General features: G+C 46.8%; 6 protein-coding genes and 1 non-coding gene across 12 annotated transcripts; 3 read left to right on the plus strand and 4 right to left on the minus strand.

Annotated features, from left to right (window-relative positions):
- Positions 1-1,625: 1,625 nt before the first annotated feature.
- LOC112349200 (probable disease resistance protein At4g27220) lies at positions 1,626-5,987 on the plus strand. Of its 5 annotated transcripts, none has more exons than XM_024683168.1 (3): positions 1,626-2,134; positions 2,181-3,610; positions 3,656-5,987. In XM_024683168.1, exons 1-3 carry the CDS (start codon positions 1,851-1,853, stop codon positions 5,878-5,880), a joined length of 3,939 nt encoding a protein of 1,312 aa, XP_024538936.1. In that variant the 5' UTR covers positions 1,626-1,850; the 3' UTR covers positions 5,881-5,987. The 5 variants fall into 5 exon arrangements, with proteins under 5 accessions (XP_024538936.1, XP_024538937.1, XP_024538932.1 ...); XM_024683169.1 differs by having other exon boundaries at positions 1,626-1,808; positions 1,864-2,134; positions 2,181-5,987; XM_024683164.1 differs by having other exon boundaries at positions 2,181-5,987.
- A 124-nt stretch (positions 5,988-6,111) lies between these two features.
- Positions 6,112-6,942, plus strand: LOC112349204. Its single transcript, XM_024683194.1, has 3 exons — positions 6,112-6,347; positions 6,396-6,460; positions 6,531-6,942. The coding sequence occupies exons 1-3, from the start codon at positions 6,144-6,146 to the stop codon at positions 6,862-6,864; spliced, it is 603 nt and encodes a 200-aa protein (XP_024538962.1). The 5' UTR covers positions 6,112-6,143; the 3' UTR covers positions 6,865-6,942.
- On the minus strand, positions 6,934-7,007 carry TRNAN-GUU. Its single transcript has one exon. It is a non-coding gene; the product is annotated as a tRNA-Asn (tRNA).
- Positions 7,003-8,745, minus strand: LOC112349146 (flavonoid 3'-monooxygenase-like). The gene is made up of 2 exons (XM_024682954.1): positions 7,774-8,745; positions 7,003-7,723 (listed from the first exon to the last, which is right to left on the minus strand). Exons 1-2 carry the CDS (start codon positions 8,743-8,745, stop codon positions 7,100-7,102), a joined length of 1,596 nt encoding a protein of 531 aa, XP_024538722.1. The 3' UTR covers positions 7,003-7,099.
- Positions 8,746-9,379: 634 nt separating this feature from the next.
- Positions 9,380-11,125, minus strand: LOC9653075 (chitinase domain-containing protein 1). The gene is made up of 8 exons (XM_024683189.1): positions 10,855-11,125; positions 10,716-10,789; positions 10,588-10,668; positions 10,450-10,534; positions 10,258-10,358; positions 10,124-10,211; positions 9,736-10,072; positions 9,380-9,682 (listed from the first exon to the last, which is right to left on the minus strand). The coding sequence occupies exons 1-8, from the start codon at positions 11,089-11,091 to the stop codon at positions 9,438-9,440; spliced, it is 1,248 nt and encodes a 415-aa protein (XP_024538957.1). The 5' UTR covers positions 11,092-11,125; the 3' UTR covers positions 9,380-9,437.
- On the plus strand, positions 11,099-13,380 carry LOC9653301 (histone-lysine N-methyltransferase ATXR2). 2 transcript variants are annotated; one of them, XM_024683187.1, is made up of 16 exons: positions 11,099-11,202; positions 11,261-11,324; positions 11,376-11,461; positions 11,526-11,791; positions 11,856-11,959; positions 12,004-12,035; positions 12,090-12,202; positions 12,250-12,337; positions 12,392-12,440; positions 12,488-12,542; positions 12,592-12,661; positions 12,712-12,781; positions 12,830-12,906; positions 12,957-13,013; positions 13,060-13,239; positions 13,290-13,380. In XM_024683187.1, exons 1-15 carry the CDS (start codon positions 11,146-11,148, stop codon positions 13,177-13,179), a joined length of 1,308 nt encoding a protein of 435 aa, XP_024538955.1. In that variant the 5' UTR covers positions 11,099-11,145; the 3' UTR covers positions 13,180-13,239; positions 13,290-13,380. The 2 variants fall into 2 exon arrangements, with proteins under 2 accessions (XP_024538955.1, XP_024538956.1); XM_024683188.1 differs by having other exon boundaries at positions 13,304-13,380.
- On the minus strand, positions 13,007-14,097 carry LOC9653076 (mevalonate kinase). Its single transcript, XM_002978239.2, has 4 exons — positions 13,881-14,097; positions 13,606-13,829; positions 13,367-13,547; positions 13,007-13,305 (listed from the first exon to the last, which is right to left on the minus strand). Exons 1-4 carry the CDS (start codon positions 14,095-14,097, stop codon positions 13,199-13,201), a joined length of 729 nt encoding a protein of 242 aa, XP_002978285.1. The 3' UTR covers positions 13,007-13,198.
- Between the last annotated feature and the right edge of the window lie 27 nt (positions 14,098-14,124).

Genomic DNA, 14,124 nt, shown 5'->3' on the forward strand with positions numbered 1-14,124 from the left:
TTGCAAGACCAAGCCAATATGATATCTCACTGAGATCAGTTCATCCATATAGATAATAATGATTGAAATTGTAGCAAACATAAATATTCTTTGTCCTTATGAATCCAGGAAATTTATTAATTGTGGGAAAGAAACCTTCATCAAATATCACACAAGAAGTGGAGTTAAAATATGTATAATTATAAGTGGGAGAGATGATATTTCAATAGCATTGTACTTATTGAACAAGATTATGAAGGGTTGTTAATGCAAATGCATGTATAAGTTTTACAAAATCTTAATGAACATACCTAATTTGATCTATTTTAACATATTTAGCTCTGCACTAAATAAAAAACTTTAGAAATGAATACTATATTGCATAATTGACATAATTGCTAAAAAGTATTGTCATAATTATCAATATATCCAAAAGTGTATTTTGCATAAGTGGTGGTGCTCAATTATAATGTTGTACCTTGAAGATATATTGGAAACTTACATAGATATTGAACATCATCCTAAGAATTATAGATGGCAATCACTATAAAATGATTAACTAATAGTACATATCATCTCTAAAATTCTTACAAAAATAATTCCACCAAAACTTAAATATTAGTAATAAAAGCAAAGAGTTACACCACATGTCATGAATGTATTTTAATTGTTTAGTTGTAATGGCATAACATATGTAATTGCACTAATTATTGCTCTAGAATAGAAAGAAGAGGAGGCCACTATAAAAGAGTATGTTACTTTATTATAAAGATGAGAAAAAAGAAGCAAAAAGAAAAAAAAGCAAAAGAGATCAAAGGCTAAATCTAAATTAAAAATAGAAATCGAAGCACACCTCAAGGACAATCATATTTTTCTTTAAATATAAGTGTATAAAATATAAAAATGTGCAATTTTGATTAACCCAAAAAAAACCTTAATTTATAAATGGTTCAAATTAAAACCTTAAAAAAACTATAAAAAATTGTAGACCACATATTTCAAGTTTGAGTGTGTTAAATGCACCAATTCTAACATCTCGTCAAGTTGAAGCATACAGCATTTAGAAAGAATACTTGTGATTCCAGTGATTGGGTGAGTTTAACTTATTTTCTTCTTTTATGTGTTGCTTTTGGAATTTCCTCATCACTAGAATGTTCTCCTTAGCAGCAAGGAACCTGAATGCGGTGGGAGCACTGCAATCTTATTAAAAAACAGCATTTCTAAAGTTTTAGTCTAATGCTTCATAGTCATGTAAACAATATATAATGAATACTTCAGTACCATTTGAATAGGCTCAACATTTGGCAGTAAGTCTACTGCAAATAAATTGGATCCATCCCCTTAGAACACTTAAAAAACTGATTACGACCGTTCTGGGTACGACCCCCAAACCATGTCACCCTTTGAATTGATCAGTCCGTTGAGCTGTACTGTGGGAAACTGAAACACGCAAGTTGTTCCAGCCATCCAAACTCATCTTCGCATTTGCTCACATATAAACATAATTCAAATGCAATTTGTTGGAAGGTCAAGGTTGTAATGTCAACAAAAACATATTTTATGGAGTTAGAGTACGTATCCACATGGTTGTGGTTGACAATAAAGATTTAATGCCCATAAAATTGATCTATGAAAGATGTGTTGTATGACACCTTGAGCACGGTTTTCCATCGGGCTCCTCCCAAAGTCACATATTCTGATTTTAGAAGGCCTCAAAAAATCTTGAATCGCTTGCGTGAGGGGTCAGATGGATTCCGAACATCCTGTCAATCATCTCGCCACTCTCGTCCACGGGTCTGACCGCCCTCGCCTCAGGAGCGAATGATCAGGTGAGACGCCTAGAGATAGATCTTAGGCCACGAGCAAGAATCATGGTGGATCCAGGCTTTGTCTCGGCGCTCATTGCAGAGATAGTGCACCTGGCGATAGTAGAAGCGGCTAAGGTTGTGATGTGCCGGGAATACTGTATGCAATTAGCAAAAATGGTGGATTCTTGTGTCAAGCCGGTCGTGTCTGAACTGGGGAGCCTTGGGAACAATCCGCAGCTCAAGAATGTTGCTGACACCTGGCTTGCAAGCCTTCGGGCCTGCCTAGAAGATGCGCAGGCAGTGATCATCGAGTGCAGGAGCGTGCATTCCTTCAACGTTTTCGTCAAGTAAGATGCATTCTTCTTTCTTCTGAGTAACGCATCAATTGATCAGTGCATCGTTCTGCAGGTACAGGCTCTCGCGCAGAATCATGAGTATTCTGGTCAAGATAAAGGAACTTCACGAGGCTGCCAGTACTTGGAACGTGGCCCTGTCTGCCAAGGTTGTCACACAATGCAGTGAGGTACTACGGTTGCTTCAAGACAATTACAGATACGTTTCACTTTCGGCAAAGACCTGTGGATGCACACAGTCTGAGAGTTATAGCAAAGATCGTGCGATTTTTGAGATAACGAATGAAGCAACGAGTCACTCGGCTGGTTTAGACGTGGTCGACGAGCCAACTACAGAACTTCAGCCGATTCCGAAGCTGGTGTTTGGACTGGAGGAATTGAGCAGCCGACTTGAAGCAGTCCTTCGAGATGGCACAGGACGATGGGTTGGTGTTTGGGGCAAGGGAGGTTCAGGAAAGACGCTGTTGACACAAACTGTCACTAACAGTTTATCGGTGAACAATCACTTTGGAGGAAAGGTATATTGGCTCACGGTTGCACGAAATCCCAACATTGCCAGGTTGCAAAGTAGATTACGCAAACACATCGGCCGTGGGGAGCAGCTCTTTTCATCCGAGGAAGCTGGCAGGAAAACCCTCATCAACTGCTTGAAGAACAGCAAAGTGTTGTTGATCTTGGACGATGTGTGGGATGGAAATGTGCTGCAGTGGTTTGATGTGGTGGATGCTCCAGGCAGCAAAATTCTGTTGACTTCCCGGAACAACAGTGTCTTTGACAAGGTGCCATCAACGGTCATCGAAGTGAAACTGCTTTCGGATGAGCATAGTTGGAATCTCTTCTGTGGCTGTGCATTTCCGGGACAAGACCGGCAACAGCTAGAACACGACATGGAACCAATACTTGCCGAAAGAGTAAAGCAAGTGGTCTCTGAGTGCAAAGGACTGCCTTTAGCTCTCAAAGTCATTGGTGGAAGCATGGCAGGCAAGCAGCAGCTAGGCGACTGGGATTCTACATTACGCAAGTTGAAGAATGCCGAGGTTTTGAACGAGGAACAAGAGAACCAGGTGTATCACAGACTCAAGCTTAGCTATGACGAACTCGATATGATTGACAAAGCCCGAGGCAGAGCACTGCAAGAGTGCTTTCTCTACTTCGCAGCCTTTCCTGAGGATGCAGTTATAGAGGTGGAGCAGCTCATTGGGTATTGGATTGGTGATGGCTTGATAGGATACAAAGACGATGAAGATCCTCAGGTTGAGGCTTATTACATTCTGGGCCAGCTTATAGGACGCTCACTCGTGGATCTGGAAGTAGGTTGGACATATAGCCAGAACACGAAGTTCTTGAGTTGCAAAATACACGATGTGCTTCGGGATATGGCGATTTACATATTGGAAAACCAGAAGAAGGCCACTGAGTATGCGTGCCTGTTTCTGTCTGGAAGGGAGTTTCCTGCAGGACTATGCAAAGGTACTGGCCAAGAGAAGTTCAACGCTAAGAAGCTTTCTTTGATAGGAAATCAGGTGGAGAACGTCGATAAGCTTGGAACTCGGGCTCCGGATGTGGAAGTGCTACTCCTTAGCAACAACATTCAGCTGAAACATCTTACCGGACGGTTTCTGTGGAGCTTTAAAAAGCTCCGTGTACTGGACCTGAGCAGGACGGGCTTAATATCTCTTCCCATGGAGATTGGGAAGCTCAAAGAGTTGGTCGTCCTCGACATTAGTTATAGCAGCATCCGATCTGTGCCGGACTCTTTGGGCAGGCTGGTGAAGTTGGAACATCTGAACATGCAAAACTGTCCATTGAAGAGCTTTCCAGTGCACAAAGTATCGAATCTCGTCAACTTGCGTTATCTCAACACAAGAGGGTGTGGAGATATTTGGGACCAAAACCGGCACAGTCCTTGCAGCTGTGTAACATCTGAACTTCCAATACAAGGCCTAAAGAATCTAGCAGCCTTGCAAATGTTGACCAGGTTATGGATCAGCAGCCGAACTACAGAACGCTTCCCTGCTATCTCTTCAACCAGGCTGGTACATCTCAGCCTTTACTTCGAACAACTTTCAGTCATTCCAGACGAGCTCCAGTCTCTGGCCGCTCTAGAGGTTCTCGATGTCAACACTTGCAGATTACTCCAGAAGCTACCGGACTATCTCGCCAAGTCCTTCTTGGGACTGCTTGCTCTCGACCTTCGTGGCTGCACGTCGTTGTCGCAACTTCCTTCAGATCTGCAGGAACTACAATGGCTTCAAAAGCTGGATCTTGAAGGCTGCTTGTCCTTGCAATCTCTACCAGAGGCTTTCGGAAGTTCAGGTGCATTTCCTTCGTTACAAGAGCTTTTCATGACGGGATGCAGAAGACTAGAAGCATTTCCAGAATTGCAACCAGGGGCGCTTCCTCGTCTTCGTATGCTCAAACTGCCGTTTTGTGCGCGCCTGCAACACTTGGATATACATCCCAAGGCGCTGCCCAACCTTGTCCACTTGAACCTGGGTGGCTGTGCCGGATTGAAAGAGCTCCCTGACGAGGAAGCGTTGAGATATTTTTCATACTTGGAGGAGCTGGTTTTGAACAACACGCAAATATCTAGCTTACCTGCGAGTATAGGACTGCTTCCAAGGCTGAAGAAGCTGGATTTGAAGCAATGCATGCAACTGAGAGCGTTACCATGGGTTGATTTAAGCGGTGACTACTTCATCAGCTTGGAAGAGATATCTATGCAAGGAATTCCCATTCGAGAACTGCCCAAGGTTTTGGCTGCAGCACCACAGCTCCGAAAAATGGACCTCACGGACTGCGACTTCATAACCCTGACGGACGAGGTGTTCGGCTTGTTGAAAACCAGAAACGTTAATCTCATCAGAGCCAACGTTCAGATCATATCTGCTCTGAATGAAGCGGAAATGGGGCATGAGCACGAAGCAGACAAAGAACCGATAAAGCAGAAGCCAGAAACTGGGAAAGCAGCTGAGAACACTTCAGAGACGAATACCGACCAACATGAATCTGCTACTGTCTTGGATCCGAGTAGTTCAAAAACGAGATCTACAACCAACCAGCACAGTACCTCCTTTCCTTCATTCAACAATTTCCTAGACTGGTTAGCAGGATTCATAGACGAAACCAGTATAGATGAAGATGTAGAATATCAGAAGCTGGCAAAGGATGCAAACGGCTACGATCCTGGTCATGTGCGGAGGGTCGATTTGCGAGACATGAAACTGCAACTCTTCAAGCGAGGATTGGAAGATCATCTGGTGCTGGGCTCATGCAGCGGAGACGTCATCACTGAGGAGGTCCTCAAAAACCTGGCCTGTACGAGCTGGAACGTGCACTCGTATGTTGGTGCTCGTTTCCTGGCAAACGGTTTCTTCGAGCTGGCATTCGCAAACTCGCTGGATGTTCAGAAGTTGCTGGAGAAGCGGTTTGCGCAGTATGAAGATCGCGTGATCCTCTTCCAGCCTTTCCAGCAAGACTTCAACCCCAACGAGGTTGGGAATATCAAAGCAGCTGTTTGGGTGGGATTGCCCCTCCTGCCGACGGATTGCTTGCATCCCAAAGTTTTGAAGGCGGTTGGGAATGCACTTGGTAGCTACTTGGCATATGAGCTTGACGGTGGAAGGCTTCCCAGGGTTTGCTTCGCATGCACCATCCAACAAGAACGGGAGTTGCCTAGTGAACTGGAGCTGGTTCTCCCATCCGGCAAAGTCTGGCTGCAGCGCTTGGTATGGTCGTAGACAAAAGGTGGGATTTTGAGCGTGAAGCATGCAAGGAGCTTGTGATGAGAGTTCACAGAGTGGCTTGTGATAAATGCGATCTAAACGAAAAGTGATGAGAGTTCACAAAGTGGCTGTGACGAAAGTAAATGTGGTCTTAGTTTGACGCGTGTAAGGCTGTGGCGTTGTAACGTGTCGTTCTCTCCAATGACCACGTGGTGACACGTGTATTGGTCCACCTATTGGTGTTTAAAGGTTTTAGGGTTCTTCGGCAGGGCAGAGCAATGGCGAGAGCGCAAGAAGGTGAATCGGGGCTTGACGCAGTCGTTCGCGATGCGGCAAATCAGAATGAGGAAAATGCTGGTGGCCAGGAGTCGGAGTTTGATACGATCGCTCGCTACAGAGGGCAGGCTCAGGAAAATATGGGGAATTTCTTAGCGCAGCATGTCGCTCGTCACGGCGAGCCGGGCAAGAACAAGGGAATCGCGGTATGAAAAGGTTTTCTTTCCCTCTTCTCAAGTGGCGAAATCTCGCAGGGCAAGAGTGAGGAGCAACTCCAAGCTAAGGATGGATCGTCGATCTCTGACCAGCTTGGCAAGAGGTGAGTTTCTCTACAAGGCCTCCCGATTTCTCCTGTCCCATTCTTAGATCCTGGAGGATTTGAATCGCAGCTCGGACGAAGCTCGTGAAAGAGTCTTCCAGAGCGGGGATAGAACATACGACGCGATCGAGGAGGCGAAGAAGTCCGTCCAGAAGAGGTTTGAGGACGCGAGGAAAAATGCGAGCGACAAGAAGAAGGACGCACCGGATGAAGGAGCAGACAGCTACACCGCGATCAACGAAGCCAAGGAGGAGCTCAAGGACAAATACGATGCTGCTAGAGATCATTTCGATGAGAATGCCAGTGATGTGGATAAATCTCGAGAAGGACAAGATGGATCGAAGGAAGCCAGTGGCATTTCGTCGGTGACCCGATCGATCAAAGAGGCCATCGCTGGAAAGTAAATCTCAAAACTTAAATTTGATATTATCTTAGTGCAAGGCTTATCAATTGATTAAAATGTAGTAGTCTTACGCTGGAAAGAGGATTCGAACCTCTGACCTTGTGGTTAACAGCCACACGCTCTAACCTGCTGAGCTAGTCCAGCTTATATTAATAATAATAAACTTTAAAAATAAATAGTTAAATTTATTAACGCGCGGATCTCAACGCTAAACAGTTTTATCACATGCCTATAGCTCAGCTGCAAATTATATTTTGATCGAGCCTGATGGACGCGTTCACGAGCAAGTCAGCATTGAGCGTCATCGTTATACTTCTCGTGCGCTCTTCCATGTCGATCCCGCCCGGGTTAGCAGCACGCCAATTAAATGCCTGGAGCAAACTGGCCACGTAAAACGCGATCGATCTCATCGCCAGTGGATAGCCGGCACATACTCTCCTGCCCGATGAGAATGGAATGAAATCAAAGTTCTGCCCGTTGATGGCGCTGCTGGAGCCGAGAAAACGCTCCGGCTGGAACGCTCCTGGGTCGGGCCAGCGAGCGGGATCGCGTCCGATGGCCCATATGTTGACGAGAACCTTGCAGCCGCCGGGGATGGTGTACCCGCCCAGGTTGACGGGCTTGAGATTCTTGTGAGGAACTCCCAGTGGGGCTGCCGGGTGGAGACGCAGTGATTCCTTGACAATGGCATCGATGTATGGAAGGTTTGGAAGATCGGACTCTTGCACCGCGCGAGCTCTCCCTACAACGCTGTCCAGTTCGGCTTGAGCCTTGGACACGACTCGGGGATGGTTTATGAGCTCCGCCATTGTCCACTCGAGCGTCACTAGTGAAGTTTCCAACCCTGCAACAACCATGTCCTGTCGCAAGAAGTGAAAAATACCAATATCTCGATGCTGGCAAAACTTACCCAGAGCAGTGCCAAAATGGAAATGTCTGGCAATTTATCCTTGTCCTCGAGAGATATAAGAACGTCAGTGAAGTCTCGAGGGACGAACCCGTCCCCAGCTTGATCTTTTCTGCGTCGATGCTTGTCGATTTGATCTTCCAGCAAGAGCTTCAGGCGAGGCATGAGCTCCCTGTTGATTTTCTTGTAGACTCCATGGAGATCCAGCCCGTCAAGTGCCGGAAGCAGGGTACCGATGTTCAGGTGCAAGCTTAGAGAAGCTATCTTCTGGCTGAGATCCATGACCTCCAGCCCCCGCTCGCTAAGAAGAACCAGGCATAGCGAATTCGACAAGAGACTACTGAAAACCTCGTGCAAATTGATCGTTGTCTCGGATTGCTGGAAAATGGACTTGACTGTATGCTTCATCTCCGACTCACGGAATCCTGCGCTTGTCTTGAGCATACTGTTGCTAAACAGGTGTGTGCTGCAAATCCTCCTCATGGTCTTCCACTTATCACCTATGGGCCCGAGGATGAGACCGTTCCAGTCGTGGCTGATGATCCGAAAGAACTCGTCGTCCGGCCGGCTTGCAAACTCGAGATCGTGGGTCTTAAGAACCTGTGCGGCCATTTCGTTGTTGTTTACCACCACGAACGGGGCCATTCCGATCTTGAGGTAGACGATCGGCCCATACTTCTTGCTGATCTTTGCAAAGTGCTGGTGGAGTGGCTCCTTGAGGGAGAAGAGCGCTCCAAAAATGGGGAAAGAGAATGGACCTGGAGGGAGGCGCCGTTGCTGCGACGATCGAATTCTCCCTATGAGGAGTGATAGTATGATCCAGCTGATGCCCAGGACGAACAAAGCCACACCTAAGTCCATCGCTTCAAAGGTCTGGATCTCCACGGCCATAGCCATCAGGCTCAACGAAGACCCCGGTGGGCGGGGTTCGCAAGGCACCTTGCCGTCTCCGCTGGATGGCCCCGTGGAATGCATGCTCCCATAAAAAACTCGCAGTTAGCAGCCCACGACATGATTTAAATTTTTAATGATACCAGTCAAAGACATTTTTACAGGAGGTCGAAGAGATTCTCCAAGCCTTGGCCAATCTCCCATATAGAAACTCCAACGCCCGCGGAAACACTCTCTTCTAGCCCGGAAGAAACGCTCTTGGCAGTGGGGAAGTAGACCCTGTGCTTGTTTTGATCCTTAAAGTAGTGCAATCCCGGGATCAGAAGCTCCAAGAATTGGTCGCCAACAATAGCTCCACCACCTAGAATGAAAAGTAGGGTTAACAAATTGATCCTAAACAGATGTCTAAATGATATTTTGATCGAGCCGGGTTTACAAGCAAGGCGGCATTGAGCTTCATCGCCATACTTGCCGTGGACTCTTCCATGTCGATCGCGCCCGGGTTAGCAGGACGCCAAGCGAATGCCTGGAGCAAACTGGCCACACGTAAAACGATCTCATCGCCAGTGGATAGTCAGGACAAACTCTCCTACCCGACGAGAATGGAATGAAATCGAAGTGGCAGGGATAGCGCTGCTGGAGCTGAGGAAACGCTCCGCTTCTGGGTGAGTGGAATTGCGTCCGCGGCCATGGCCATAGTTGACAAGATCTAGACAACTGTTGCATCGTGATTCCTCAGAGGGTTTGGATTTTTAATGATACCACGCAAGACATTCTTACAAGAGGTCGAAGAAATGCTCCAAGCCTTGGCCAATCTCCCATATAGAAACTCCAACACCCGCGGAAACACTCTCTTCTAGCCTCGAAGTAACGCTCTTGGCAGTGGGGAAGTAGACCCTGTGCTTGTTTTGATCCTTGGAGTAATCAAAGTAATGCTCTCGGTTCATCGAATCCCATACGAGCTTGGGAGTGTACTCTTTGAGAAGCTCCAAGAATTGGTCGCCAACAATAGCTCCACCACCTAGAATGAAACTAGCGTTAAGAAAGTGTTTCGAGCAAGAAGCTCTAGCATACCTCGCGGAAGAACGTAGTCGTTTCCATAGAAGTTTATTCCCATCAGGATCTTGGAAGAGACCTCGTTGGATTTCCCTGCGAGTAAAGAGTTGAGGCAGGAGCGTATCCAGGGAAGCGGTGCGTTCGGGCCTGGACGATAAGCGTTTGAGAAATCGTAAGTCATGAGCGAGAAGCCATCGACGGCGTGTTGCAAAGAATGGAGGTCCCCTCGCGTGAACTCTTCCGGACCTCCTCCACGCTCGGGTGGTATAACGAGCACGAGTTGCAATGGACGGGTGGCGCTGGCAGCGTTGAGCTTGTGTAAGGACGAGCCAAGTTCTCGGATAAATGCTAGAGCCTGTAGATTTCTTGTTGTCAGACAATGTTCTTGAAATTGTTTCTTACAAACCTTTTCACGTAAACGATGGTTCTCGAGTATTCTGTAAGAAGCCCAGGAATTCCACGCTTCCAGCACGATGCCATCGTAAGCTTGCTCCCTAAGAGAAAATCACAAAAAAAGAAAAAGATGAAAGACTCACGTACTTGCACTCTTCGAGGATTAGCTTGATTGCCTTTTGCTTCTCGTCTGCACTCACAAGCATGCTGTCTAAGGACCAGCCTTCAAGCACCACACGCGGAACAATCTGCGCGAAATGGTCACTGAAAGAAGTAACTATCATAAGAATCACAAGACCAAAAACTTGATAGATACACATAAAAACTATAAGATCATACCAGTGGAAATCCCTGCTTTCGCACTTCGGAAATCCATCCTTGATCCACATCATGCTTGCCCGCTAAACTCATGCCTTTGTCATCTCTACAGAATTTACAGAACAATCAACTTACACAACAGTGAGGAGCAAAGCCTACCTTCTTAGCTGATACCACACAGGAGAAACGTGAGTGAGCTTGTGCCGGAATTTTTTTGCCATATCATATCCTTTGGAATTCCTGCGACAAAGATCATCCATGAGAAGAACAATCAAACACGAACTAACCATGGCGTGACATAGGCGAGAACAGTACCATTCAGCTTTCTCTTAGCTCCAAGACGCGGAGCTCGCGATGCTGCCTGAGGAAAAAGGAGAAAAGCAAAGCGATGGATGAAGAAAACATGGAGAAATCGATCTAGCATACCTTCAAGATATCTCTGTAGAACAGATCCTCACCTCCTCCCAAAGAACTAGCGAGTGGATCTCTAGAATAATGGAAATACCACGCTAAGAAGAAGAAAACAAGCACCAAGGCCAAAATGCCGTGCTTGAACCGCGATCCAGTGCTTTGCTGGGAATCTCCAGCCTTCTCAAGAGCATTGGAGCCTGGTCTACGAGCCTGGCGCTCACCGCTGCTGTGCCGGCGCCTCTGCTGAGCCATCTGGCAAGGATGCCCTAATTCCAATGCGGAGGTTTTTGTTAGGGTTTATCGCCCATGGCTATGGAGGACGGTGGCGCGCTGCTCGTTTCTCCTCCTTGGAAGCAAATGGAGGTAACTCGAGGCTCGATCCTAACAAAGCGCTGTGGATTGACACGATTTGATGGATCAGGAGTATTATTCTCAGCTGACCGGCATGGCATTGCGCGTGAAATCTACCGCGACGATGGGGAAAGGTATCGCTGTGCTTGTTTCTCTCGCGAATTCTAGCTTTGGAGATCTTGCAGGCCTCTTTGCCGAGAGAGATTTTGACGCGGAAGAGGTGATCTTGATCGAAGAGCCCCTCGTTGCTGCACAGCACAGCCATAACAAGGTATTTGATTGGAATTTTTTTGCTTTACGAGTTCTTGTTCTTGTTCTTGTTCATTCATGGACAGAACGATGCGGTTGTGTGTGGCTTTTGCTTTCGCTACGTCGGTTCCATCCAGCTCCAAATACAACGCAAACTTGAAGCTCCAGAGACTCAGTCGTGCTGCTGTCACGAAGAAGAAGATGACGAAGAAGACCATCACCGGCATGGTGTTTCTTCGGAGGAAGCGTTAGTTCTTCTAAAAGGTGATGGTTTCTCTCTTCCTCATGGAGACAAGTTTTTGCTACCGGAGGTAGTCAAGTGCTCCGGTGGATGCTCGGAGATTTACTGCAGGTTAGTTTGTGAATGCGCTGCGACTTCCTTCTCATAACTCTTGCTTGCTTCCTTTTGCGAGTAGCAAATCGTGTGCACAAAGGGCCTGGCATGACCACCACTCGTTGCTTTGCGATGGTGTTTCACAACACAGGGACGAGCTTGTTCTTTTCAAAGAATTTGCTGATGGTAAACTGCTGTTCTCTACTCGTCCTGACTTTCATCCTCTCCAGAAACCAATGACATTTTCCATTTGGCCAGCAAGGTAGCCTTCGCTTGTTTCTTTGTTTTGCGACTATGTTTTACGTTCTCTGTGCAGTTGATTGCGAAGGTTATGCTTCGCACGAAAAAGCTCTCTGAAAGCAGTGGAGTTACAGACCGAAATACACTCCTTGAGGCGTGGAAACCATTTGCCATGGGAGAAAAGCGTCTGTAAGTACGCTTTTCGCTTCGTAAGAGTTTAATTTCGCCAAGTTCAGGTGGTGGGAAGCCGTGGCTCTTCCAGACGACGTTGATCCTTTAGAAGAAGCATCTTTCAGGAGCCAAATCAAGGAATTAGCGGAAGCAGTAAGTTCCAAAGCATAACGATTATGTACACTAACATGTTCATGTTTTTTCTAGTCCTTGAGCCAGCTCAAAGCTGCGCTGTGGGAGCCGGAGTTTGCACCTCGTATCCTAAACCTTTGTTTCTTTTGGCGTTTTCTTTGACACCACCAGTTTTTTCTTTGGAGATTTATGGGAGCATCATCGGCATGTTCGAGCTAAACAACCTGTAAGCCATCTCTGTCGTTGAGAATCTCGAGTCACACGGCTTTTTCCAGAGATGTCGTCGTCGCCTCACCCGTTGAAAACTACTTTCTCTACATTCAAGATCTTGAGCCAGCTCTCAAGGTAACTAGAAGATAACATGGATGGACAAGTGCCACGTCTTTGAATCACAGGAACAAACAGAACAAATTACTCGACCACTGTTTGAGGCTTTGGGCGAGAAGTACGCTTCCTTCTGCCAAGGTGGGTTTAACGTCCAGAGCTATTCGTGGAATTTGAATGTACTTCCAGGTTCTGGGTTTTTCGCATTGCACAGCTGCATAAACCACTCTTGCGAGCCGAATGCGAAGGCTTTTAAGCGAGATGAGGTCTGTTTTGTAGAGAGGATAGAGCACAGTTTGACTCGAGTTATTTTCAGGACATAAATGGCAATGCTGTGATAATTGCGACGAGGAAGATCATGAAAGGAGAACAGGTGAATCAAATCTTTCTTTCTTGTTTTCACTCAAAATGGTTTTCAGATTTTCACCTCATACATCGAGGAGGAAGATTTATCGTACACCGAGAGACAAGCAATGCTGTCGGACTACGGCTTCGCGTGCGAATGTACCAAGTGCTTCAGGGAGAAAAACCAGTCTTGAATCGAGCAAACCTTCGATGCTATTGCAAAATCTGGACTCCTTGAACACCAACTTCTGCTTGTAAGCATTCAAACCCAGAGCTGTTTAGATCGTCGCTCACTTGTTCCAAGACCTTTGGAGACAGTCCTGCAAGAGCGAGCGAGAGTTAGGAGAAGAACATAAAGAAGATTTGAGGAAAGCTTCCTACCTCTTGGAAGTAAAGTGATCACGCAGCCGCCACCTCCTCCTCCGGTGAGCTTGGATTTCAAGCCGTACTTGGCTGTGATCTTGCAAATCTTCTCAATGGACGCATGGCTCACTCCAATCGTTCCAAGAAGACCTTGGTTCAAAACGACGAGCTCCTCCAGCTTTTCCTGCTGGGACTGATCCTGCGAAGCACGTAAACGAGTGAATTCTCCGCTGAGGAGACACGAAAGTGTTGCTTACAGTCGCGGGCTGTGACTGGAGGATCCCGAGAAAGTCTTCCGAGATGCAATCGATAACATCAAAGATGCCAGACATGACCTTGGGGTGCTTCTCCTTGAGCTGACGAACGCCGCTCACCAATTTCTTGGTGTCTCTGGGAACTTTGGTGTTCGTGATAAGCATTTGCAGCGAGGCCAGGTTTGTGAGCACTTCTCTCTTGTCATTCTTCATCTTGACAACGTTTTCTGCCAAGATCATGATCTTGTGTAAACGAAGAAAAGAAAAGCAAGAACTACCGAAGGTACACACTGTATTGTCGATCCCGGATGGATTTCCATGGATGATCTTCTCTGCCTCGAAAGCCCAGCTGCTGATGAGCCGTGCGTCGTCCTCGCAAACGCCGATCCAATTGCTCCCCTCAAGCTTCCCATCCTTTTGGGGACGAGCGAAAGCCAGGAGCGAGGCAGCCACTGAGACTGCTAGAGCTGCCGAGGATCCAAGCCCGCAAGACATGGGAATGGGAGTAGTCTTACGCTGGAA

The sequence above is a fragment of the Selaginella moellendorffii genome, unplaced genomic scaffold, assembly GCF_000143415.4.
Source record: "Selaginella moellendorffii unplaced genomic scaffold, v1.0 SELMOscaffold_36, whole genome shotgun sequence".
NCBI lineage: Eukaryota > Viridiplantae > Streptophyta > Lycopodiopsida > Selaginellales > Selaginellaceae > Selaginella > Selaginella moellendorffii.